This window comes from Entelurus aequoreus, linkage group LG27 (genome assembly GCF_033978785.1).
Source record: "Entelurus aequoreus isolate RoL-2023_Sb linkage group LG27, RoL_Eaeq_v1.1, whole genome shotgun sequence".
In the NCBI taxonomy this organism is placed as follows: domain Eukaryota; kingdom Metazoa; phylum Chordata; class Actinopteri; order Syngnathiformes; family Syngnathidae; genus Entelurus; species Entelurus aequoreus.
In genome coordinates this window covers 25,310,075-25,336,674 of record NC_084757.1, presented here as the reverse complement: position 1 = coordinate 25,336,674, position 26,600 = coordinate 25,310,075, and the positions used below count along the sequence as shown (strand labels likewise).

The 26,600-nt window shown below is 38.0% G+C and overlaps 1 protein-coding gene across 1 annotated transcript in view; it reads right to left on the bottom strand.

Annotated features, from left to right (window-relative positions):
* sema6bb (sema domain, transmembrane domain (TM), and cytoplasmic domain, (semaphorin) 6Bb) overlaps window positions 1–26,600 on the bottom strand; it is a 521,655-nt gene that overhangs the window by 76,441 nt on the left and 418,614 nt on the right. Inside the window, exons 17-18 of the mRNA XM_062039291.1 lie at window positions 22,310–22,387; window positions 18,124–18,182 (exon numbers count right to left, since the gene is read on the bottom strand). Of these exons, the coding sequence (XP_061895275.1) occupies window positions 18,124–18,182; window positions 22,310–22,387 (137 nt within the window). The remainder of the gene's footprint in view (window positions 1–18,123; window positions 18,183–22,309; window positions 22,388–26,600) is intronic.

Genomic DNA, 26,600 nt, shown 5'->3' with positions numbered 1-26,600 from the left:
GGAGGTGTAACAGAAAATAACTGAGAAGCACTGCCTTATGCAGAAGAACATCCCAACAAAGTACTTTAGGTTTAGCAGGTCATATCATGCTTCAGGTGTTATTTGTGGTGATTTGTCACACGTAAATGTAACTTCTATCTCTTTCAGTGCGATATAATGAAATGCAGTTTTGATTGATTGTCAAAGATCTTCTATCTGACAGGCGCTCTGCTCTTTTTTTTAAAGGTGTCCTACCATGCACATTTCAGGGGCTTTTAAAAATGATTTTTGGATCCCCCTGAGTCAGGCCGCTAAAGTGTGTGTGGTTTATTTTGATAAAACACTGCATAAATCTCAATTTGTGTCCTTTCCTGTAAGTTGAAACGCTCCAATTGGGCACATTCCTCCTCCCTGACCAAGACTATTCTGTTGCGATAGGGACAAGGGTCTGCTGTTGCCGGCCAACATCGCCACCGCTGCGCTGCACAGAGACACGCCCCCTTCACCTGGTTATCAGCAAGCAGTAAAGCAGAACTGGATAAAATTCTTAATTAGATATGATTGGAGGATCCATCACCAAAACAGCTGTGGGGACCTTTCCTATTTGAATCAATACGGTACCAATTCCCAGTACTTTTGTGCGGGTTCATGTGTTAATAAATGTTCATTTTTTTATCATTAAATACACATTTTTATTGAACATTAACCAGTGAGCAGTTGTTAAACCTTGATTTCTTACACTTCTGAGTCACATTTGCAAGTATTATAGAGTAATAAACCTTGCATATAGTGTTGTCCCGATACCAATATTTTGGTACCGGTACCAAAATGTATTTCGATACCGGTACCAAAATGTATTTCAATACTTTTCCGTACTTTTCTAAATAAAGGGGACCACCAAAAATTGCATTATTGGCTTTATTTTAACAAAAAATCTTAGGGTACATTAAACATATGTTTCTTATTGCAAGTTTGTCCTTAAATAAAATAGTGAACATACAAGACAACTTGTCTTTTAGTAGTAAGTCAGCAAACAAAGGCTCCTTATTTAGTCTGCTGACATATGCAGTAACATATTGTGTCATTTTCCATTGTCAAAATTATTAAGGACAAGCGGTAGAAAATGAACTACTTGTTCATTTACTGTTAATATCTGCTTACTTTCTCTTTTAACATGTTCTATCTACACTTCTGTTAAAATGTAATAATCACTTATTCTTCTGTTGTTTGATACTTTACATTAGTTTTGGATGAGACCACAAATTTGGGTATCAATCCGATACCAAGTAGTTACAGGATCATACATTGGTCATATTCAAAGTCCTCATGTGTCCAGGGACGTATTTCCTGAGTTTATAAACATAATATACATATTAAAAAAACAACATAAAATGTTGTGATGCCAAAAAATATCGATGTTATCATAGTAGTTTCGACTAGATACGCTATTTTACTTGGTATCATTACAGTGGATGTTAGGTGTAGATCCACCAATGGCGTTTGTTTACATTTTGACGCCGGTGAGCTACGGTGTGTAGTGAAGCATGTTTAGCCATTCCTCGTCCTGCAGGGATGATACTTGTAAGAAACTTACTTTGTCGTCATGGAGACAAGGATTAGTGATTTAGAAGTTGCTAAAACACTGCAGACTGGGGCTGCACTTTAGCCGCTAGCTAGCTAGCCATGTCTTAAAGCACCTCTTCCTGAGGGCGTTTCAGTGTTATAACTTCACCTTTATCGTTAGTTTTTAAGCAAAAACCCGTCCGTTCTCCCTTTTCTGTCTACACACTGTGTCTGCTTGTAAGTACTCCGCGATTGTGCGCTGCCGAACATGCTCCTCTGCCAACAATACCACGATGTGACGACGACGGGCAGGCGGGGGTGTGGTGACCGGTACTTTTTAGAGGCGGTATAGTACCGAATATGATTCATTAGTATCGCGGTACTATACTAATACCCTAGATGGCAGTAGTCTTTGCATTCATCCATCCATTTTCTACCGCTTGTCCCTTTTGGGGTCGTGGGGAGTGCTGTACCCTATTTCAGCTGCATTCGGGCGGAAGGCGGCGTACACTCTGGACAAGTCGCCACCTCATCACAGGGCCAACACAGATAGACAGACAACATTCACACTCACAGTTTTGCAATTAAGCTGAATTGAGTCTTTTGTTGCATTTTAAAAAAGTGTTTATACTGTAAGTATTGTACTTATTAAATGTAATTATTAAACACCAGCTGTTTGATTGTAACATGCATCTTAGCTGTAGTTTTCACCACCAAATTTAGAGGTGTTGAAATCGCCATGTAAAATCGCTAATGCTAATCAGTAGCGTGTATTTGGCAAATCCAATGTAAATAAGCATCGAGCTAACACACTTTGGAAGGTATCGAAATTTTAGCACTGTTTGATACCTGGTGGTATCAACGGATTTCTGTCTGTGCCTATAAAATTACAAAATTCGGTGTCCATCCTTAGGAGCTCTGGGGCCGTATTTATCAAGCTTCTTAGAATTACTCCTAAGAAGTCTGCTAAGAGTTGACTTATGAGTAAAGAAATTCTTCGCTGAAAGCTGCACTTAAAAGTTAGTTATCAAGCGTCTTACTCACACTTTCAGCGAAGTGTAGGACTGAATCTTAAGTGTCACACTCAGAGCTGAATTACGACATTACTATGTGCCGTAAACGGAATTTTAGGTGACGTCATTTCTGTGTCCATAGAAATGACCAATCACGGAAGGGAATCCCTTGTCTAAGAATAAAGAAATATCTTAGAAATATTTAAGTGGACAATGGGAGTGTATATTTTGACAATAAACTACAAAATAATACAAAACAAACAAACAATATTGGCAATGAATCAAAAATAAATGTGCATTTTCCCAGTGGCGAGATATCGAAGCATTGTGATGACCTTTAGTTCTGCTGTGAAAGCTCTGCTGCGTGATGTTGCTGATGAGATGACGCCCCTTATTAAATCTGTGACAAAAATAATACCCGCTCTGTCTAAACGATACCGTTTGATCAGCTGCTCGTCATCAATCAAAGCCAGGACATCCTTCCGCTCCCTGAACGTTCGCGCACGTCTCTCTCGCCTCAGTGCCATCCCCCGCTGGCAACTCCTAACCACTTAGGACACCTCTGAAGGTCTCTTAAATATTGTGGAGAGTAAGAGTGATTCTTAGACTTAAGAAAGTTGATAAATAGCTTGTATTCTTAAGTTTGAGAGTAGGACTAAATTTCGCAAATTCTCAGGACTTAAGTGTAAAATGGCACTATAAGACGCTTGATAAATACGGCCCCTGACCAATAGAAACATCTTCGGTTTCCATGGGAAGTCAATGGAAAGATACACAATTCTTACATCCGGGGGAAAAAAAAGTCTTCTGGCTGCTATTTTCAAGATAAAGTGAAAAACGGTACTGAGTAGCGGTTACCATACAAGGACTTCCTGGGAAATCAGATCTTGTGGAAATCTTGTGAAGCTCTCAGACACAACCGTTGACAAAATTGACAGCTATGACAGTTTGTCATAACAATTGTAGGCCAGCGACTGAGAAAATCTCTGCCTTACAGCCAGAGACACCTTGAGAACTAAAACAGGAAGTGGGGGGGAAAAAAAGTCAAAGGGAGACATCAAACAGATGAAAAGACAAAAGTTGATGGGATAATGAAGATAAGAAAAAAGTGCGGTCTAAGTGTTTGACGGTAGAACCTTCTGTCGTGCCTTGCCGGAGACAAAAGCCAGAAAAGAAGTATTTGGTGACAGGATCAGACGCGAGGGCGGACACGGACGTGTCCGTCAAAGCGAGTGGGCGGCACAGCGGGCAGCGAGTCATTGGAAGGTAAGCACTTTCATCTGTGAGACCATGAACTGTGGGAGAAGTGCACATGTGGCATAGTGATGAAGATCCAAGGACCTTCAAGTGTCAGAAGCAATATCACCAACATTACATCAGCTACTCCAGCAAGATATTTGCACAACGCCTTCTGCTGCACTCAATGATTTCCATACCATACCCAATAAAACCCCCGTCATATAATTAATGTGCTCACTCCTCCCACCAGTTTAATGATAACCACCACCTTGCACAACGGAAATACACAGAAAGACTAACCAAATGTCACCATATACCCAATAAAACCCGTAGTACAATGACATGCACAAGACATGCGTGCAGAACTACGTGTCATAATTAATGTGTTCAATCCTCCCACCAGTTGTTACTGATAACCACCACCTTGCACAGTAGAAATACACAGAAAGACTAACCAAATGTCACCATTTACCCAATAAAACCCGTACTACAATGAAATGCACAAGACATGCGTGCAGAATTTGTGTCATAATTAATGTGTTCACTCCTCCCACCAGTTGTTACTGATAACCACCACCTTGCGCAGTAGAAATACACTAAGACTAACCAAATGTCATCATGATAAGCCCAAAAAAACCCATAGTACAATGAAATGCACAAGACATGCGTGCAGAATTTGTGTCATAATTAATGTGTTCACTCCTCCCACCAGTTGTTACTGATAACCACCTTGCACAGTAGAAATACACAGAAAAACTAACCAAATGTCACCATTTACCCAATAAAACCCGAAGTACAATGAAATGCACAAGACATGCGTGAAGAACTTACGTGTCATAATTAATGTGTTCACTCCTCCCACCAGTTATTACTGATGACCACCACCTTGCACAGTAGAAATACACAGAAAAACTAACCAAATGTCATCATTTACCCAATAAAACCCGAAGTACAATGAAATGCACAAGACATGCGTGAAGAACTTACGTGTCATAATTAATGTGTTCACTCCTCCCACCAGTTATTACTGATAACCACCACCTTGCGCAGTAGAAATACACAGAAAGACTAACCAAATGTCATCATGATAAGCCCAATAAAACCCGTAGTACAATGAAATGCACAAGACATGCGTGCAGAATTTGTGTCATAATTAATGTGTTCACTCCTCCCACCAGTTGTTACTGATAACCACCACCTTGCGCAGTAGAAATACACATAAGGACTAACCAAATGTCATCATGATAAGCCCAAAAAAACCCGTAGTACAATGACATGCACAAGACATGCGTGCAGAACTACGTGTCATAATTAATGTGTTCAATCCTCTCACCAGTTGTTACTGATAACCACCACCTTGCACAGTAGAAATACACAGAAAAACTAACCAAATGTCATCATTTACCCAATAAAACCCGAAGTACAATGAAATGCACAAGACATGCGTGAAGAACTTACGTGTCATAATTATTGTGCTCACTCCTCCCACCAGTTGTTACTGATAACCCCACCTTGCATAATAGAAAAACAGGAAAATGCTAATGCAAATTCTGAATTGTAAAAATAACACCACTACAACTTTATTTCTTTTTGCAGAAATATGCCAACAAGGTCAAATAAAATTGCATAAATACTTAGAAATGGTTAGCTTTACTCTATGGAACATTTTAAGCACTGGCCATCCCTTTGAGGGCCCGCAGGAGTTTTTAGAGCAATCTGAAGACCTGAAGAGGAGATGAGAGCGTAACATCAAACAGGGTGCTGATCTCCAACAGGATTTTGTGTGATGATTATGCAATATTTATCTTTTCTTTTCACAGGGAGCGTGGCACATGAACTCGGGCAACTTTTCAGAAGCAAGGATTAATTTGCACGCGCTGGAATTAGCGCTCAGATGAAAGAGAAGGAAAAGAGAGGGGTGTCATGGGAGCGTCCAAAAAAAAAAAAAAAAAAAAAAAAATCCACTTTGCACATCTTAATATTAGGTGCACCCACTTCTATTTCCATAAGCCAGAGGGAAAAAAGTCAACATGCAGGGGAAAAGAGAGATAATTGGCCACAAGTTAATGCAACAAAATCTCACAGAATAAAAGCAGAGAGTACACAATCAAGGACAGAGTAAACAGCCAGGAGAAGAAAGTCGGTCAAAACACACACTGGGAATCTGCTGCCAGCTGACAGAAATGAGACGAGCAGCCCTTCTTTGTGTCGGATCACGGCGCTGACTCTCAGGAGGGGATGTGAGGCACACCGGGGGGACGCCTCGCTGTGTTTATTTGTGCATTTAGTCGGTCTGAACTGGAAGGAGGCGAGCAGAAACTTCCCGGCTTTTGCTGTGTTTGTCTAGTGGTGCAACGCCGACCAGAGCGTTATTAGCTTCAGCTGCTTGTGGGCGAAGATGCAAACGCACAAAACCACAGACTAAGGCTAGGTTCACACTGCAGGGTAAGATGCCCAACTCGGGTTGTTTTGTAGAATCTGATCTTTTCGTGTCGTCGTTGAGCTTGGCGACATGAGAACAAATCACAATATTGTTTTTCATATCAGTCGATATCGAAAATATAAATTAAATCCTTACTTTTGTCATGTTTAAATGTTACAATGCTATTAGGTGAGATGTGAAGACATCAGCAGGTTCTTTTTGATTGAAATATATATACATATATATATTTATACATATATATATACATACACCTTCTCATTCAATGCGTTTTCTTTATTTTCATGACTATTTACATTGTAGATTGTCACTGAAGGCATCAAAACTATGAATGAACACATGTGGAGTTATGTACTTAACAAAAAATAACTGAAAACATGTTTGATATTCTAGTTTCTTCAAAATAGCCACCCTTTGCTCTGATTACTACTTTGCACACTCTTGGCATTCTCTCGATGAACTTCAAGAGGTAGTCACCTGAAAGGGTTTTCACTTCACAAGTTTGAGTTTGTGTTTGAGTTTATTTCGAACATGCAAGCATACAACACGATACATCACAATTTCCAGTTTCTTTTTTCAACATGTTCGAAAAGGAGTAGGAAGAAGCAGAGCTTATTTAATCCTACCCCTTTTCTTTTACATAACAGTTGCTAAACTTTTTTGTTCACTTCCTGTTCTCAATTTATTCACAATGTACTCCATAAGTAATCACAATAAAAATAAATAGATAAATAATAATTGGTGAAGTAAGTTACATTTCATATGATGAGATAAGTAAGATTATTTTGAGAGTGAAAGAATGGATGAATTAAATAAATTCAGAATGTTTATCATGGTTCTTCTTCTTTGTACTTTGTAAACACTTTAAATTTGAAGAGTTTCTTGAAGTGGATCATATTAGTACATTGTTTGATTGCTTTGCTTAATCCATTCCATAATTTAATTCCACATACTGATATACTGAAGGTCTTAAGTGTTGTACGTGCGTACAAATGTTTTAAATTACATTTTTCTCTAAGATTATATTTCTCCTCTTTTGTTGAGAAGAATTGTTGTATATTCTTGGGTAGCAGGTTATAGTTTGCTTTGTGTATAATTTTAGCTGTTTGCAAATTCACTATGTCGTGGAATTTCAGTATCTTTGATTCAACAAATAAAGGATTTGTATGTTCTCTATATCCAACATTATGTATTATTCTAACTGATCTTTTTTGTAACATAGTTAGTGAATGAAGTGTACTTTTGTAGTTATTTCCCCATATTTCTACACAGTAGCTCAGATATGGTAACACTAGTGAGCAGTAGAGAATATGAAGGGATTTTTTTGTCTAGAACATGTTTTGCTTTATTCATTATTGACGTGTTTCTTGCTACTTTATGTTGTATATTTTTTACGTGAGATTTCCAGTTCAATTTATCATCAATCATTATACCTAGAAATTTGGTTTCATTTACTCTTTCAATTTCTTTTCCGTCTATTTGTATTTGTGTTTGACTTTCTCTTCTACTGTTACCAAATAGCATTATTTTAGTTTTACTGAGATTCAACGATAGTCTGTTTTTGTCAGGTGTGCTTGAAGCTCATCGAGAGAATGCCAAGAGTGTGCAAAGCAGTAATCAGAGCAAAGGGTGGCTATTTTGGCTATTTAGAAACTAGAATATAAAACCTTTTTCCAGTTATTTCACCTTTTTTTGTTAAGTACATAACTCCACATGTGTTCATTCATAGTTTTGATGCTTTCAGTGACAATCTACAATGTAAATAGTCATGAAAATAAAGAAAACGCATTGAATGAGGAGAAAGTGTGTCCAAACTTTTGGCATGTACTGTATATATATATATATATATATATATATATATATATATATATATATATATATATATATATATATATATATATATATATATATATATATATATATATATACACACACTACCGTTCAAAAGTTTGGGGTCACATTGAAATGTCCTTATTTTTGAAGGAAAAGCACTGTACTTTTCTATGAAGATAACTTTAAACTAGTCTTAACTTTAAAGAAATACACTCTATACATTGCTAATGTGGTAAATGACTATTCTAGCTGCAAATGTCTGGTTTTTGTTGCAATATCTACATAGGTGTATAGAGGCCCATTTCCAGCAACTATCACTCCAGTGTTCTAATGGTACAATGTGTTTGCTCATTGGCTCAGAAGGCTAATTGATGATTAGAAAACCCTTGTGCAATCATGTTCACACATCTGAAAACAGTTTAGCTCGTTACAGAAGCTACAAAACTGACCTTCCTTTGAGCAGATTGAGTTTCTGGAGCATCACATTTGTGGTGTCAATTAAACGCTCAAAATGGCCAGAAAAAGAGAACTTTCATCTGAAACGCGACAGTCTATTCTTGTTCTTAGAAATGAAGGCTATTCCACAAAATCGTTTGGGTGACCCCAAACTTTTGAACGGTAGTGTATATATATATATATATATATATATATATATATATATATATATATATATATATATATATATATATATATATATATATATATATATATATATATATATATATATATATATATATATATATATATATTTCTTATCAGGGGATGAACATGGCAGATGTACTGAAGAGCATGATACGACTGTTTCAGATAACAGCCTCCATGTACAGTATTTAACCGTATAATATTTACACATGCTGTGTAAAAAGATATTACTTTACAAATTTGACAGCTCTTTATGTCAATACGTATGTTATTATTATTAAAGGTATTGTTTTCTTCATAAGTTACATGCACACGGGTGGAAGAGTGGAACATCAATCACAGCTGCATCATACACATACATGCACGTACAGTTTGCAGTAGAAAATGTGCAACATTATCTAATTTTTTAAACCTTATTGAACAACAAAACATTAAGTTATTTACTTATAAATGTTTGTTTGCGTGCGTGCACCCTCTTATGGCACACATTGGTGATTAAAACATTCTCCTCCATGTGAGTGTGCTCGGATTTTAAACATGATATGTAAACCATTCTATATGTAACATACACTATATTGCCAAAAGTATTTGGCCACCCATCCAAATGATCAGAATCAGGTGTCCTAAACACTTGGCCCGGCCACAGGTGTATAAAATCAAGCACTTAGGCATGGAGACTGTTTCTACAAACATTTGTGAAAGAATGGGCCGCTCTCAGTGATTTCCAGCGTGGAACTGTCATAGGATGCCACCTGTGCAACAAATCCAGTCGTGAAATTTCCTCGCTCCTAAATATTCCAAAGTCAACTGTCAGCTTTATTATAAGAAAATGGAAGAGTTTGGGAACAACAGCAACTCAGCCACGAAGCGGTAGGCCACGTAAACTGACAGAGAGGGTCAGCGGATGCTGAAGTGCATAGTGCAAAGACTTTCTGCACAGTCAGTTGCTACAGAGCTCCAAACTTCATGTCACCTTCCAATTAGCCCACTTACAGTACGCAGAGAGCTTCATGGAATGGGTTTCCATGGCCGAGCAGCTGCATCTAAGCCATACATCACCAAGTCCAATGCAAAGCGTGGGATGCAGTGGTGTAAAGCACGTCGCCACTGGACTCTAGAGCAGTGGAGATGCCTTCTCTGGAGTGATGAATCACACTTTTCTATCTGGCAATCTGATGGACCAGTCTGGGTTTGGAGGTTTCCAGGAGAACGGTACATTTTGGACTGCATTGTGTCGAGTGTGAAATTTGGTGGAGGAGGAATTATGGCGTGGGGTTGTTTTTCAGAAGTTGGGCTTGGCCCCTTAGTTCCAGTGAAAGGAACTTGGAATGCTCCAGGATACCACAACATTTTGGACAATTCCAAACACAGAGTCTGGTGTGGATGAACTTGACTGGCCTGCACAGAGTCTTGACCTTAACCAGATAGAACACCTTTGGGATGAATTAGAACGAAGACTGAGAGCCAGGCCTTCTCGACCATTATCAGTGTGTGACATCACTAATGCGCTTTTGGAAGAATGGCCGAAAATTCCTATAAACACACTCCGCCACCTTGTGGACAGCCTTCCCAGAAGAGTTGAAGCTGTAATAGCTGCAAAAGGTGGACCCACATCATATTGAACCCTACGGGTTAGGAATGGGATGGCAAGGCAAGTGGCCAAATACTTTTGGCAATATAGTGTATCACTAGGAGTGTAACGATTGATCGATTCATATTCCGAAGATCGAAGAAAATCAACTAGTTGGCCTTCCAGAAGATATACACTACCGTTGAAAAGTTTGGGGTCACCCAAACAATTTTGTGGAATAGCCTTAATTTCTAAGAACAAGAATAGACTGTCGAGGTTTAGATGAAAGTTCTCTTTTTCTGGCCATTTTGAGCGTTTAATTGACCCCACAAATGTGATGCTCCAGAAACTCAATCTGCTCAAAGGAAGGTCAGTTTTGTAGCTTCTGTAACGAGCTAAACTGTTTTCAGATGTGTGAACATGATTGCACAAGGGTTTTCTAATCATCAATTAGCCTTCTGAGCCAATGAGCAAACACATTGTACCATTAGAACACTGGAGTGATAGTTGCTGGAAATGGGCCTCTATATACCTATGTAGATATTGCACCAAAAACCAGACATTTGCAGCTAGAATAGTCATTTACCACATTAGCAATGTATAGAGTGTATTTCTTTAAAGTTAAGACTAGTTTAAAGTTATCTTCATTGAAAAGTACAGTGCTTTTCCTTCAAAAATAAGGACATTTCAATGTGACCCCAAACTTTTGAACGGTAGTGTATATATACAGTATATTGATTCAACATCGATTTAAAAGGTAATTATTAAATTTGATCGATACTACAAGATAAAACATTGGCTTTAAGAACAGCAGACTTTATATAAAGTTGGTTTTAGCACTTTTAAAATAATTAAAAACTGTAAACATTACACGAAAAGATCCAAGGTGTCCGAGTTGTGCTTTTACTTATTTTCCTCATCTTCTCGTGCAGAGGTCAAAGGACATATTCCGAAAAAGGTCATCTTGATTGGGCGACCTTAATAAAGCTGAGAAAGCGCAGCAATTTTGGACTAATACGGGGAGCAGCTGACCATAGACTCTTTCCAGGGCATGGTTAGCAGCGGACGGCTAAAACTATTCCGTTTATTCTACTGGCAAATGTTCAGTCTCTGGAAAATAAGATGGATGAACCTCAACTTCAGCGGCAAGACTCGGGGAGGAGGAACGGCTGCCCTCGTTAAACACACATGGTGCACAGACAGTACGATTATTTCAAACTCCTGCTCTGAATGTGGAATATCTGACTTTGAAGTGAAGGCCATTTTATCTGCCTGCAGAGAACTGCAATGTATTCTTGCGAGTGTCGGGTACTTCCCCCTCCTCCGCAAAGGAGGCGGCTGCACTGAAGCAAATACATGACATGAGCAATGGGCATGGAAATACATATCCTGTGATTATCTTGAGTGATGTTAACCACTGTCATCTAAAATAATTCCCTCACAAGAAATACCAGGAATGCATGCAACTTCACCTGCAGCGTCCAGTATTTATTTCACAGTCACACTGGTTGAATTTTTGGCAAACATTTACTGAATTGATTTCAACTTGCTTAGGGCTGCAACAACTAATCGATTAATTCGATTACAATCGATTATAAAAATAGTTGGCGATTAATTTAGTCATCGATTCGTTGGATCTATGCTATGCGCATGCGCAGAGGCAATTTTTTTTTTAAAAATAAACCTTTATTTATAAACTGCAACATGTACAAACAGCTGAGAAACAATAATCAAAATAAGTATGGTGCCAGTATGCTATTTTTTTTCAATAAAATACCGGAAAGGATAGAAATGTAGTTTGTCTCTTTTATCCGATTATTAATCGAAGTAATAATCCACAGATTAATCGATTATCAAATTAATCGTTAGTTGCAGCCCAGAACTTACTGAATAATTCCCAATTGTATAGTTCTAAAAAAAAAAAATATTGTCCCTGAAAGGTATGGGCAACAATACATTCTGAATCGAATCCAATCGTTGGTAAAACGAATCGTTACACCCCAATATATCACTATATTGCTGCACAGATGATACGTACAGTTGTGGTCAAAAGTTTACATACACTTGTAAAGAACATAATGTCATGGCTGTCTTGAGTTTCCAATCATTTCTACAACTCTTATTTTTTTGTGATAGAGTGATTGGAGCACATACTTGTTGGTCACAAAAAACATTCGTGAAGTTTGGTTCTTTTATGAATTTATTATGGGTCTACTGAAAATGTGACCTAATGTGCTGGGTCAAAAGTATACATACAGCAATGTTAATATTTGGTTACATGTCCCTTGGCAAGTTTCACTGCAATAAGGCGCTTTTGGTAGCCATCCACAAGCTTCTGGTTGAGTTTTTGACCACTCTTCTTGACAAAATTGGTGCAGTTCAGCTAAATGTGTTGGTTTTCTGACATGGACTTGTTTCTTCAGCATTGTCCACTTTGGGAAGGCCATTCTAAAACCTTAATTCTAGCCGGATTTAGCCATTCCTTTACCACGTCTGACGTGTGTTTGGGGGTCATTGTCCTGTTGGAACACCCAACTGCGCCCAACACCCAACCTCCGGGGTGATGATTTTAGGTTGTCCTGAAGAATTTGGAGGTAATCCTCCTTTTTCATTGTCCCATTTACTCTATGTTAAGCACCAGTTCCATTGGCAGCAAAACAGGCCCAGAGCATAATACTACCACCACCATGCTTGACGGTAGGAATGGTGTTCCTGGTATTAAAGGCCTCACATTTTCTCCTCCAAACATATTGCTGGGTATTGTGGCCAAACAGCTCAATTTTTGTTTCATCTGATCACATAACTTTCCTCCAGAAGGTCTTATCTTTGTCCATGTGATGTCAGATGAAACAAAAATGTGGATGGTGACGGAACCAGATTTTTTACATATATCCATATTTAAGTGTTACTTCTTTACCTCCATAGTCATATTACAAAACAGCTAGTGTTTTTCCAGTTCAGTATACAAAGTACTGTGTGTAGGCCTTGAAGTATTGGAATAAAAACAGTAGACATAACAACGAGGTGGGGAGGAGGGAGGGGAAGAGGGGGGTAGGAGAGAACGTGAAGGGGGAAGCAAAGGCAGACCGGGTAGAGCCACGCATCTGAATGGGTTATGCAAGGCTGGTCTCATTATTGTCAAATATTTAAGAATAAATCACAAAATACCAACTACTGCCTGGTGATCAATTTAAACTTTAGTTTATGTGCCATTGAAAGAATCTGGGAGAGACTAGCAATTTGAATTCCCCATTGGAGGAAGAGCTGGTCAACGCAACAATGGCTACCAAAAGCACTTTATTGCAGTGGAACCAAATATTAACCTTGCTGCACGTATACTTTTGACCCAGCAGATTTGGTCACATTTTCAGTAGACCCATAATAAATTCATAAAAGAACCAAACTTCTTGAATGTTTTTTGTGACCAACAAGTATGTGCTCCAATCGCAAAAAAAACAAGAGTTGTAGAAATTATTGGAAACTCAAGACAGCCATGACATTATGTTTTTTACAAGTGTATGTAAACTTTTGACAACGACTGTATATATTGGGCAAAACAAATCCGAAAGTGACGTTATTTCTCCATATATCGTGTAATTGATAAATGCATGTTACACTTAGAAATAAATAAATAAAATACTACTCTACGCTTAAAACAAGACATCATTCATACTTATACAAACTATAAAATCACTTATGCAATGTCTTTAATTTTATTGTGAACATTTTGCACTTTTTTGGACATAATTCATCCTATCGCCACTATTTACCTTCACACAATTCCCTCGGCCAAGTCTCATGATAGAGGGAGACCTCTTTTTCACCTTGGCCATATATTATCTTTGCGCTGCATGGTGCAGAGTGCTGATGTGGCTGCAGGCGAGTTGTACGTCTTTTAGATAAGGGCTTCTTAACCTTTTGGACTTCAGGGTCTAACTTTCACATGACAGAGGGATCTGGGGCCCACTCAAATATTAACACTGAATTAGCAGTTATGATTAGTAATTATATTTACCCTACTTACAATTTAACAGGATAAACCTAGTCAAGTGAAATGAAACCATGTGCTAATCACAAACATTATTATCAAGGCTTAGGTCAAAAATAAAAATCCTAATCAAATATACTGCAAAAGAAGAAACCGATGAAAAATAAATTGACATACAATTACGCATTGTATGGTTCTTAAACTGTCCATAAAATGAAAGGACAAATGAAAATACACTTTAGTCATAATTTTTGCGCTTAAGAAGCTTCACGATGACTTAAGCTCCAGACTTCTTCTGTTTGTTTGATGTTGTCATTACTGCCACAAGTGGTGGAAAAGGGCATTACAAGTGAGTACCAACAATGGACCTATGGTTAAGAAACACTTTTAGAATGTGACCAAATTGTCTCTTAGTAATATAAAAGAAAATTATTAATCAATTATGAATAATTATTAAAATTATTTTGCAATATATGTCGATATCGTTTAATCGCCCAGCACTAGTAGTCTATATAGCAGGGGTGGGCAATTAATTTTTACAGCGGGCCGCATGAGCAACCCGAGCACTGCTGGAGGGCCACATCAACAATATTTCAATAAAATTTTGCTCAATACTATTTTTGATGTATACCGTAAGATAAATAATAATAATAATAATAATAATAATAATAATCATACTTTCATTTAACCTAACTTAACTTTATACCAAAAGCACTGCTTTGGAAATCATTTGTACCCCTTTCAGAGATCACATTTAGTTCCCCTTAAACATCCTCATGTTGCACAATGAAATGTAAGCATAGGATGAAGTGTGCATTCCTGTAACTTTCTCTAGTAACAGCATTCCATGATTAATATAAATAAATTAACATTAATAATAAATGACAGTAAAATAAGCACACGTATGACTGAGGAGTCATAGTGTAACTTTGTGTGGTGTTTGAGTTGTCCGACTTTTTGTGTGGCCATAAAGGCACCAGTGGTTTAGTGGTATGTGTGTTGGTGACAGATGACAAGTTGGTTTTGGCCTGGTTTGTACGGCAGAAAATTACTAGTTTTTCGGGATAGAATTGTTTTACTCATGTTTTTGGTGTGGTTATGGCCGAATATAAACAGTTTTGCTCAATAAAGTGATCGATATAATTCCTGGCCTCGAAACATCTCGATAGACGTTACAATAATTGAATGGTGTTCAATTGAACGGTGTTGACGAACACCGTTGGGGCCGCTTGTTGTCACTGTCACTCAGAGTTGCATTGCAAAATTACACAGAATAAATGTGTTTATTTTGTTTAGAATTCAGATGGGATTTGATTTGGTGCGCGGCATATATTTGCTGTGCGCAGAGGACGCTTGAGCAGTGCGCAATTGCGCAGGCGCGCACCTTAGAGGGAACGTTGCTTGGCAGTCCATGTCTTGTTGAAAACACGCCATTCGTCATCAACTTTTCTCTTTTTAGCGTCTCGGGTGTAAACCGTGCATCACTTGTCGCTGTGCACCTTCACTCACAGGTTACACACGGACATACGCCCATAAATAACACTTTTCAAAATAAAAGCAGCACAGTTGTATTGCGCGCACGACATAGATGTTTTTTCAACTTTATTTTGTAATTTGTGATTGCAGCTGTTCACATTCACTCACAATCACGCACGCACATACGTCCACACGGAAGTAATACAAATAACGCTTTACAAAACAAAAGCAGCACCGTTGTATTGCACACTCGACATAGATACTTTTTTAAATGTATTTTGTAATTTATGATTGGCCTCATGCGGGCGCACAAAGGGCCGGATGTGGCCCGCGCGCCGCAGAATGCCCAGGTCTGCTATATAGTATGAGTGAATGGGTTTGTGAAGTGACCCGCATGCGCACTAAACATGTCATGATTCTGTGCAAGATTTCCTTTAACAAAATATTTTTTGAAATAATTTGTTTTGGGAGAAGGAACAAAAACCACTTCAACCCTCGCAGTTTGTGGGGCAATTTTACTACGACGTCTGTTCTGAGGAGCATGTGTGTGAGGAGTCGCAGCCTAAAGCATTCTATCCTTGACTGACTGTTTCAGCTCCTTTGTCCACCGTTTATTTTCTGCAGCGTCTATTTTTGGAGAAATATTGTGACGTTTGTCGTCGTTCAATGACTTAATCCTATATATAAAATATTCCAGAGATATTGCGAAAATACTAAATGTTGACACAAGCCAACAATAAAACCACAAATCTTTGTCTTAAAAAACAAAACAAAAATGTGATTAACAAAAATAAATGATCGTGTTATCAAATATGAATTATATGAAGGCTTAACCCGGAAGACACGCCCATTTGTCACGCAGTCTGTGATCATGATGAGAAGTGGCCAATTTCGCTTCAAAACCTAACTATGGATAAAACTAAGGTAACGTGTTGGTATTGCAGCCACAAACGTTTTTATCATCGGTGCACATCAAGTTTAAAATACCATCTTAAAGCGAAACAGCTCAGAGTCTTGGCTACATGCTAGCATGAATGCTAGCTACATTGACAACAAGCAGAGGAGAACGCTATGCTGGCAAAGTTTACTGATTCAATGTTGTCAACAAAAGTAGCACAGTTAAGTTAAACACATGCCTTTGCTGAACGGACAGCCACCACATGTAGGACATCTAACATCTGTTAGGACTAGGGCTGCAACAACTAATCGATTAAATCGATTATAAAAATAGTTGGCGATTAATTTAGTCATCGATTCGTTGGATCTATGCTATGCGCTTGTACAGAGGCAATTTTATTTAATTTTTTTATTTTAATTTTTTTTTTTTTTTTTTTTTTTTAAATAAACCTTTATTTATAAACTGCAACGTGTACAAACATCTGAGAAACAATAATCAAAATAAGTATGGTGCCAGTATGCTGTTTTTTTCCCAATAAAATACTGGAAAGAATAGAAATGTAGTTTGTCTCCTTTATCCGATTATTAATCGATTAATCAAAGTAATAATCGACAGATTAATCGATTACCAAATTAATCGTTAGTTGCAGCCCTAGTTAGGACCAAGTCCTGTAAGAAGATGTCATTCATATCACCACAGCTGTTCTGTGGTTCCTTGACCAGGCACAATTACAGCAAGGATAAACCCACTGTACTACACAAACAAGAGCATCAACTTGCAACTACAGACTGTATGTGAATTTATTTTGCTTCCTGGAGAACGTTGGACATCTGTAAGTAATCACAACGAGCTGGGGTCGCATTGCACCAAAAAAATAAGATCAGCATTGTCATCTGAAAAAGGTAAACATACTTGTTTGTTTAAACAATAGTTTAAACTAAAGAAGAGTGAATGGTGCAGCATGTGCGTTTACTACATTATCGATTAGTAACTGTACCTTGTTTGCAATATTATGGCAAACGGCAAAGACTTTTAAAATGTGAACTTATTTTTTACTATACCTATTTGTACCAAGTTTTGAGCAAATCAACATTAAAAATGTTTTTCTATATGACATTCTAACTATTAAATTGCATTTGTACCCAAATATTGGGGTATTTTCTTCAGCAATTTTTTTTATGCAAGCAAATATTAAACAATAATAATGATTAATCACAGGTTTAGAGTTTGATTAATGTGACTTAAAAAATTAGCACTTGACAGCCCTATTTAGAACAATTTCCCTTGTGGATCAATAAAGTTTGTCTAAGTCTATGACTCATTGGTAGTTCTTGCTTTGGTTTTTGACTGAGACCAGGGATCTTGGGCTGGAAAAGGTTGGTGACCACTGCCTTACGCAATAGATATAGATAAAAAAAACTCTAAGTGTTACTAAAGTCAAGAGTGTGTGATACGTTGGCTCACACAAATAAATGCACTTACCATCGCAGTCGCCCAAGTGAGCCACGTTTCCCTGCTCCACATCTTGCTCAAACGGCAGCCTGGAAAAGAGACAAAATAAAAATGTTGAATAACTTTATGCATTATTGCAATATTTTATTTGTTACGATTGTATTGAATTATTCATATTTAAATGTTTTGTTTAATATTGCATTGAGATTAAGAGCACTGTACAATATTAAAAAACATATACCTAGTCCAGGAGGAAATTACACTCAACAAAAATATTGTGTTGCAGAGTTGTTGTATTTTGTTTACTTGCACTTCTGAGTCATTTGCAAGTATGCATTTTGTCCTAAGGGTGTTGCCGTAGTCAGAGGGTTACAGTCTGAACTTCAATTAGCTAAATGTGCCAAACTTGTTCTTTGTTGAGCCCCACAAAGTGTACCGTATTTTCCGGACCATAAGGCGCACTGCCGATGAATGGTCTATTTTTGATCTTTATTCATATATAAGGCGCACCAGATTATAGGGCGCATTAAAGGAGTCATATTATTATTATTTTTTTCTAAATGTAAAACACTTCCTTGTGGTCTACATAACATGTAATGGTGGTTCTTTGGTCAAAATGTTGCATAGTTGATGTTTTACAGATCATCTTCAAGTCTCTTTCTGACAGTCGCTACAAGATGCGTCGTTTTGTGGGCGGTCTTATTTACGTGGCTCCCCTTCGACCTGTCATCTTTGTTGTAGCGGTGTAGCGTGCAAGGACGGGAGTGGAAGAAGTGTCAAAAGATGGAGCTAACTGTTTTAATGACATTCAGACTTTACTTCAATCAATGACGGAGCAGCATCTCCTCATCCAGAAACAACGGAAATGACTCCGACCGGAACTCTCTAATAACTAAAGTTCCTTGGGTGAATAATGAAAACTCACGACACCGGTATGTTTTTAGCTCTTTCATGGCGAGTTTACTGACAGATATAAGTAAGAACTTTACACTACTTTATATTAGAAATGGCAACAGCGGAAGATGAATGTCCCATAATAAGAAGATAGAGAAAAAGAAGAAGCTTATCGACTACGGTGTCGGCAAAGACTACAAAGGCGGATGCATGCAATTTTTCAGGACTTATGCAGATCCCAAATACAGATCAGCAGGTACCAGAAGGTAAGAAAAGTTGCTTTTGCATAATATTGCGAAACAAAACACCAGATAATGTCTTACCTTATACACACACCATAATAATACTCGTATGTTTAATGCGCCGACAATCCTTCAAGCGTTGCGGCTTCGTAGCTTACCAAAGTCGTACTGAAACATTTTTATAGATTTTTGAGCGCCGTGTGTAATGTTCTATATATTTTCAATGGAACATTTAAATCTTTTGATAATTCTTTCACTCCCGTCCTTGCACGCTACACCGCTACAACAAAGAGAAGACGCTGTCGAAGGTGAGCTACGTAGGTAAGACCGCCCACAAAACATCCTGAAGAGACGCTCACAAAGCTATTTGAAGATGATCTGTAAAACATAATCTATGCAACATTTTGACCAAGGAACCACCATTACATGTTATGTAGACCACAAGGAAGTGTTTTAAATTAAGAAAAAAAAAATCATATTATGACCGCTTTAACCTTTTAAGGCCCAAGCTGTTTTTTTTACATGCTTTTTTTATTTTTGCTATTTGGGCTTATTGGACCCTAATTAGAATAAAAACTAAGTATCATCTTTTGATATGATGTATTTAGTCCATAAATCCACAAACGTGTATTTCATGTTTAGTGACATGCTAATTCTTATTTTTACACTTTTTTTTTTCCAAATTCCATTGTATGTTATACTCTTCTGACACCACCAGATGGCAGTATAAGTGTCTACATAAGCGGCCATAAGACCCCAATTCAGTAGTGTACACAATTTTGGAAATAAGAGCTAAAAGGTGCTGTCCACGCATGTGGCCACTAAGCCTTTAGAGGTGCGCCTTATAATCCGGTGCGCCTTTTGTATGAAAAAGACCTGAATAGACTCGCTCATCGGCAGTGCGCCTTTTTAATCCGGTGCGCCCTCTGGTCTGAAAAAGACAGTATTGTATTTTTCGGACTATAAATCGCAGTTTTTTTCATAGTTTGGCCGGGCGTGCGACTTATATTCAGGAGCGACTTATGTGTGAAATTATTAACACATTACCGTAAAATATCAAATAATATTATTTAGCTCATTCACGTAAGAGACTAGACGTATAAGATTTCATGGGATTGTTTGGTAAACGTATAGCATGTTCTATATGTTATAGTTATTTGAATGACTCTTACCATAATATGTTACGTTAACATACCAGGCGCGTTCTCAGTTGGTTATTTATGCCTCATATAACGTACACTTATTCAGCCTGTTGTTCACTATTCTTTATTTATTTTAAATTGCCTTTCAAATGTCTATTGCAACAGCAATCCTCTACGGCATCACTTCCAAAACCCTCAATAAACTGCAATATGTCCAGAACTCCGCTGCCCGCCTGCTCACCGGAACCCGCTCCAGAGAGCACATCACACCTGTCCTTCATGACCTCCACTGGCTGCCTGTCAAATACAGAATCCCCTTTAAAATACTCCTCACCACCTACAAGGCACTCCATAACCTGGCTCCACCCTACCTCTCTGACCTCCTCCAGCCACACGTCCCGTCCCGTTCCCTCAGGTCTAGTGATGCTGGCCTCCTGGAGGTCCCCAAGACCAGGCGCCGAACCTGGGGCGACAGGGCCTTCTCCGTGGCTGCCCCCTCTCTCTGGAACGCTCTCCCCAGGCACATCAGAGATGCCCCCTCCCTCCCTACCTTCAAAACCACCCTAAAAACTCACCTCTCCACATTAGCCTTTCCAAACTGACCCTGCCCTTGGTGTTTCTTTATTATATTTTTCTTTTTACTTCTCTTAGTTTCTTTTCCTAATAAAGTTGTTTTAACCCCCCCCCCCCCCCCCCCCCCCCTACACACACACACACGTGTAAAGCGACTTTGGGTATTTAGAAAAGCGCTATATAAATCCCAGGTATTATTATTATTATTCTTGGTGTTGGGTTTTATCAAATCAATTTCCCCAAAAAATGCGACTTATACTCCAGTGCGTCTTATATACTGTATGTTTTTTTCCTTCTTTATTATGCATTTTTGGCCGGTGCGACTTATACTCCGAAAATTACGGTAAGTATCATCTTTTGATAGGATGTACTTAGTCCATAAGTCCACAAACGTGTACTTCATGTTTAGTGACATGCTAATTCTTATTTTTACCCTTTTTTCTCCAAATTCCATCGTATCTTATCCTCTTCTGACACCACCAGATGGCAGTATAAGTGTCCACATAAGCGGCCATAAGACCCCAATTCAGTAGTGTACACAATTTTGGAAATAAGAGCTAAAAGGTGCTGTCCACGCATGTGGCCAATAAGCCTTTAGAGGTGTGCCTTATTCAGGTCTTTGTATTAAAAAGACCTGAATAGACTCGCTCATCGGCAGTGCGCCTTTTAATCCATTGCGCCCTATGGTCTGAAAAAGACAGTATTACAAAAACCAAATTAAATCCAGAATCGATTCTGAATCGAATAGTCACCCCAAGAATCGGAATGGAATTGAATTGCCACCTCTACTCAAGTATATCCATCCTTCCCTTGAGAAGAAAGACGCCGTTATAAAAATGCTTGCTGAAATGTGACATTTGAGTTGAAAAGCTGTTACTGAGTAAGTATATTATGACAGAGCCTTCTTCTGGACTTGCTTTGCATCACGCTGCCAAGAGGAAACCCACAGTAACTCGATGAGGAATCGATTGGCGACTCCAGCGCCCTCTGTAAATCACATCAGGCCTGACACAAAAGCCTCTAAGAGCGCACACCTGAGGTGGTCTTTAAAGGTCCCGTGTTGTCTGTTTCCTTGGCTGCGAGTCGGTGTCTTTAGAGCTCTAATTCAATGAGCTTTAAGGGAGATGAGATCTGAGCGCACACACTGCTAAGTGAAAGAAGATGGTACTGTGCGGCAGTAGCGGCAGACATCTTGAAGCAATAACAAAGTGTGACAAGCCACTTAGACAACACACACATGTTCCTGGTGGGTCTCAGACTGATGAGAAATGGACTCGCAGGTGCGACGCTCAAAAAATAAACTTGACATAGACGGAAAAGAAAATAATCCCCGAAGACGCAGAGCAGCGCGGGGAGTCATCTTACCTGGTCCCTGGTCGCAGGAAGGAGCAGGTGCTTCCTCGGGTCCAGCCACAGTACGGGTCCCTGGAGGCGATGCAGTTCCTGCGGAGAAAGAAAATCACAGTTACACCCTGAAAGTGGGATTATACTAATAAACTGGCTTTTATAGCCAGAGAGTGTTTTAGCGTCATAATCCTTTTCCAAGCATGAAATGAATTTTTGGATTGATTTCCTGCTTCATGGAAATTTGGACTCTTTTCGAGTTTGAACACTTGCCCATTTCTGACACTCACCTCAAGCTACCTTGGAAATGTCAGCCATTGCAGTTTAAGTCCAGTTAAAGGAAACTAATTATATTGCATAGACGAGGTGTATCTTTTTTTAGAAAAAAATAAAAAAGTTACAAAAAATAAATAAATAAATAAAAAGTACTGTATTTTTCGGACTATAAGGCACACTTAAAATCCTTTCATTTTCTCAAAAATCCCCGGTGCGCCTTATGTGCGGAATAATTCCGGTTGTGCTTACAGACCTCGAAGCCATTATATTTGGTACATGGTGTAATGATAAGTGTGACCAGTAGATGGCTGTCACACATAAGAGATACGTGTAGACTGCAATATGACGCATTTAATAATTACCTTTTAAATCGATGTTAAATAAATATATTTATATATATATATATATATATATATATATATATATATATATATATATATATATATATATATATATATATATATATATATATATATATATATATATATATATATATACATCTAGTGATATATTACATATAGAATGATTTACATATTGTATTTAAAATCCGAACACGCTTACCGTATTTTTCGGACTTTAAGGCGCTCTTAAAATCCTTTCATTTTCTCAAAAATCGACAGTGCGCCTTATAACCCGGCGCCTTGTGTGCAGAATAATTCTGGGGCCGTATTTATCAAGCTTTTTAGAATTACTCCTAAGAAGTCTGCTAAGAGTTGACTTATGAGTAAAGAAATTATTCGCTGTAAGCTACACTTAAAAGTTAGTTATCAAGCGTCTTACTCACACTTTCAGCGAAGTGTAGGACTGAATCTTAAGTGTCACACTCAGAGCTGAATTACGACATTACTATGTGCCGTAAACGGAATTTTAGGTGACGTCATTTCTGTGTCCATAGAAATTACCAATCACGGAAGGGAATCCCTTGTCTAAGAATAAAGAAATATCTTAGAAATATTTAAGTGGAAAATGGGAGTGTATATTTTGACAATAAACTACAAAATAATACAAAACAAACAAACAATATTGGCAATGAATCAAAAATAAATGTGCATTTTCCCAGTGGCGAGATATCGAAGCATTGTGATGACCTTTAGTTCTGCTGTGAAAGCTCTGCTGCGTGATGTTGCTGATGAGATGACGCCCCTTATTAAATCTGTGACAAAAATAATACCCTCTCTGTCTAAACGATACCGTTTGATCAGCTGCTCGTCATCAAACAAAGCCAGGACATCCTTCCGCTCCCTGAACGTTGGCGCACGTCTCTCTCGCCTCAGTGCCATCCCCCGCTGGCAACTCCTAACCACTTAGGACACCTCTGAAGGTCTCTTAAATATCGTGGAGAGTAAGAGTGATTCTTAGACTTAAGAAAGTTGATAAATAGCTTTTATTCTTAAGTTTGAGAGTAGGACTAACTTTCGCAAATTCTCAGGACTTAAGTGTAAAATGGCACTCTAAGACGCTTGATAAATACAGCCCCTGGTTGTGCTTACCGACCTCGAAGCCATTTTATTTGGTACGTGGTGTAATGATAAGTGTGACCAGTAGATGGTAGGCACACATAAGAGATACGTGTAGACTGCAATATGACACATTTAATAATTACGTTTTAAATCGATGTTAAATCAATTACGTTTTAAATCGATGTTAAATCAATATATATATATATATATATATATATATATATATATATATATATATATATATATATATATATATATATATATATATAGATGTAGATATATATGTAGATATATATATATATATATATATATATATATATATATATATATATATATATATATATATATATATATCTCCTACTGATATATTACATATAGAATGATTTACATATCGCATTTAAAATCCGAGCACACTTACCGTATTTTTCGGACTATAAGGCGCACTTAAAATCCTTTAATTTCCTCAAAACTCGACAGTGCGCCTTATAACCGGGTGCGCCTTATGTGCGGAATAATAGTGGTTGTGTTTACCGACCTCGAAGCTATTTTATTTGGTACATCGTCTAATGATAAGTGTGACCAGTAGATGGCAGTCATACATAAGAGATACGTGTAGACTACAATATGACGCCAGTAAACAACACCGAAACTTTAAATGTCCCATTGAAAATAAAGAACATTACGCACGCCGCTCAAAAATCGGTCAAAATGTTTTAGTATGACTTTGAAGCCGCACCGCTTGATGGATTGTCGGCTCGTTACGGCTACAGTAGTCAGAGATACAAGTATTACTATGGTGTGTGTATAAGGACCGCAAAATGGCACCCATTAGCAGACATATCTGCCGTTTTGTTTCACAATATTATGCAAAACCAACTTTTCTTACCTTCTGGTACCTGCTGATCTGTATTTGGGATCTGCATAAGTCCTGAAAATTTGCGCAAGTCTGCCACTGTAATCGATAAGCTTCTTCTTTTTCTCTATGTTCTTGTTATGGAACATTCACCCTCTGTTGTTGCCATTTCTAATATAAAGTAGTGTAAAGTTCTAACTTATATCTCACCATATAAGCGCTAAAAACTACCAGTGTAGTGAGTTTACATTATTCACCCAAGGAACTTTAGTTATTAGAAAGTTCCGGTCGGACGGTTTTTCACAGGACACATTTCCGGCGTTGTTATTGCACTAGTGAGCCACGGATGAGGAGATGCTGCTCCCTTGCTGATTTAAGTTAAAGTCAGAATGTCATTAAAACAGTTAGCTCCATCTTTTGACACTTCTTCCACTCCCGTCCTTGCACGCTACACCGCTACAACAAAGATGACGGGGAGAAGACGCTGTCAAAGGAGAGCCACGTAAATAAGACCGCCCACAAAACGGCGCATCCTGAAGCGACTGTCAGAAAGCGGCTTGAAGATGATCTGTAAAACATCATCTATGCAACAATTTGACCAAAGAACCACCATTATATGTTATGTAGAGGGGTAGGGAGGTAGCGGGGGGTGTATATTGTAGCGTCCCGGGAGAGTAAGTGCTGCAAGGGGTTCTGGGTATTTGTTCTGTTGTGTTTATGTTGTGTTACGGTGCGGATGTTCTCCTGAAATGTGTTTGTCATTCTTGTTTGGTGTGGGTTCACAGTGTGGCGCATATTTGTAACGGTGTTAAAGTTGTTTATACGGTCACCCTCAGTGTGACCTGTATGGCTGTTGACCAAGTATGCATGGATCATTTGTGTGTGTGTGAAAAGCCATAGGTATTATGTGACTGGGCCGGCACGCAAAGGCCTTTAAGGTTTATTGGCGCTCTGTACTTCTCCCTACGTCCGTGTACCACTCCGTACAGCGGCGTTTTAAAAAGTCATACATTTTACTTTTTGAAACCGATACCGATAATTTCCGATATTACATTTTAAAGCATTTATCGGCCGATAATATCGGCAGCCCGATATTATCGGACATCTCTATATAAAATACATGTTTTTGTACTGAAATTGTAATACAAATGTAAACAGGAGTGAACGGGTGTTCAAATAACAATACAAATGTACAGTATTATATTTAATAAAATAATAATGAAATAGAGTAAAGACAAAATATTTTACTTTATTACATTTTTTTATTTCATAAAAAATAGATTAAAAAATAAAATGTTTACATAATAATTGTTCATTATTTTAATGTTTTCAATATAGAGACTTAGACTTACTTTTATTGTCATTCAAATTTGAACTTTACAGTACAAATAAGAAAGAAATTTCATTGCATTAGCTCAGGGGTCGGCAACCCGCGGCTCTAGAGCCGCATGCGGCTCTTTAGCGCCGCCCTAGTGGCTCTCTGAAGCTTTTTAAAAAATGTATGAAAAATGGAAAAAGATGAGGGAAAAAAAAAAAAAGTTTTTGTTTTAATATGGTTTCTGTAGGAGGACAAACATGACACAAACCTCCCTAATTGTTATAAAGCACACTGTTTATATTAAACATGCTTCACTGACTCGAGTATTTGGCGAGCGCCGTTTTGTCCTACTAATTTTGGCGGTCCTTGAACTCACCGTAGTGTATAACTTTCTCTGACTTTTTA